We start from the raw sequence: 1,243 nt of genomic DNA on the forward strand, positions 1-1,243 counted from the left end.
CCGAGGCGCCCGAGTACCCCAACAACTGCTACGACTGGGCCAGTGGCGGCACAGGTGGCACCGGTGGCACCGGCCCGGAGCGGGCACCCGCCAACGACATCTCCAAGAGCCTCATTCGCAACCCAGCCGAGCAGCTGCCCCTGCGGGCACTCAAGGACAGCAACGAGGCCTGGGCAGCTGCCGCCGGCAGCGCCAGGATGCCGGGGCTCAGCCCCAAGTGCCCCAACGCGGTGGCTGCCCGCTCCTGCGCTGCCTTCGAGCAGGGCTCGTCCCCCTCGCTGGGAGAGCTGGCCTTCCGCCCGCCGTCCCCCATCGACCTGCGCCGCAGCATCGACCAGGCACTCTGCCGCCGGCACCTCCTGCACGATGGCCTCTTCGGCCGACCCCGCCGTGGTTCCGGCGCCTCGCTGCACGACTCCCCGGCCCCCGCCGAGACCCCCGGCTTGGGGCGCATGGCACGCTGCAGCTCGCTGACAGACCTGCCTGGCCCCCGGCAGCCCCCCGGCAGCATCACCATCACCGTCACCGCCTCGGCCAGCTCGCTGGAGAGCAGCTCGCTGAAGATCAGCTGGAACCCCTGGCGCCATGGGCTGTCCTCGCCCGACAGCCTGCCCCTGGACGAGGCGCCCAGCCGGGCCCCCCTCCTGGTGCCCGCCATGCCCCCCCCATGGGAGCGCGAGGGCCCCCGTGGCTTCCCGGCCCTTGGCAAGGCGGCGGACGCCCGCAGCCTCTCCAGCGACACCATCGAGCTCTGAGCCGGGGAGACGGGAGGACGGGCAGAGACTGGGGAGCGCAGGGGGATGAGCCCACTGTGGGGGGCCGGGGGTCTGATCCTGTGCCCCTGCAGGATGGGGTAGGAGGGGGGAGCTGGGCTGGGCCAGCTCCATTTGTGCCAAACCAGAGAAATAAAAAGTTTATGTTGGGAGGAGGCAGCCCCGTTGGCATGCAGAGGCAGAGGTGGGCAGCAGCACCCCCAGTCCCCCCCGGCCCCCCCCACCCCAAGCAGCCAAACTGGGTGTGCAGAGCTTTATTTCCTGAGATATGGACACACGTACAGATGGGCACACCCCGACAGACAAACCACAGACAAATGCAATGGCCACACTCATGCATCCAGCAGGGCCCCCCCGCTGGCATGGCAACCTGCGAGTGGCTCCTGACCCCCTGCCCCGCAGGAGACCCCAGCCCAGGAGGGGAGAGATGGGCTTTGCCCAGGGATGGAGCGGGGGGGGGGGGGGGGGGG

The 1,243-nt window shown here is 70.6% G+C and overlaps 1 protein-coding gene across 1 annotated transcript in view; it reads left to right on the forward strand.

Annotated features, from left to right (window-relative positions):
* Positions 1 to 755, forward strand: part of PRRT3 (proline-rich transmembrane protein 3) — a 2,717-nt gene extending 1,962 nt beyond the window's left edge. The window contains exon 3 of the mRNA XM_010573494.1: positions 6 to 755. Coding sequence (XP_010571796.1) covers positions 6 to 755 — 750 coding nt within the window. The remainder of the gene's footprint in view (positions 1 to 5) is intronic.
* The last annotated feature ends 488 nt before the right edge of the window (positions 756 to 1,243 follow it).

This window comes from Haliaeetus leucocephalus, unplaced genomic scaffold (genome assembly GCF_000737465.1).
Source record: "Haliaeetus leucocephalus isolate CR32 unplaced genomic scaffold, Haliaeetus_leucocephalus-4.0 Scaffold2, whole genome shotgun sequence".
Classification (NCBI taxonomy): domain Eukaryota; kingdom Metazoa; phylum Chordata; class Aves; order Accipitriformes; family Accipitridae; genus Haliaeetus; species Haliaeetus leucocephalus.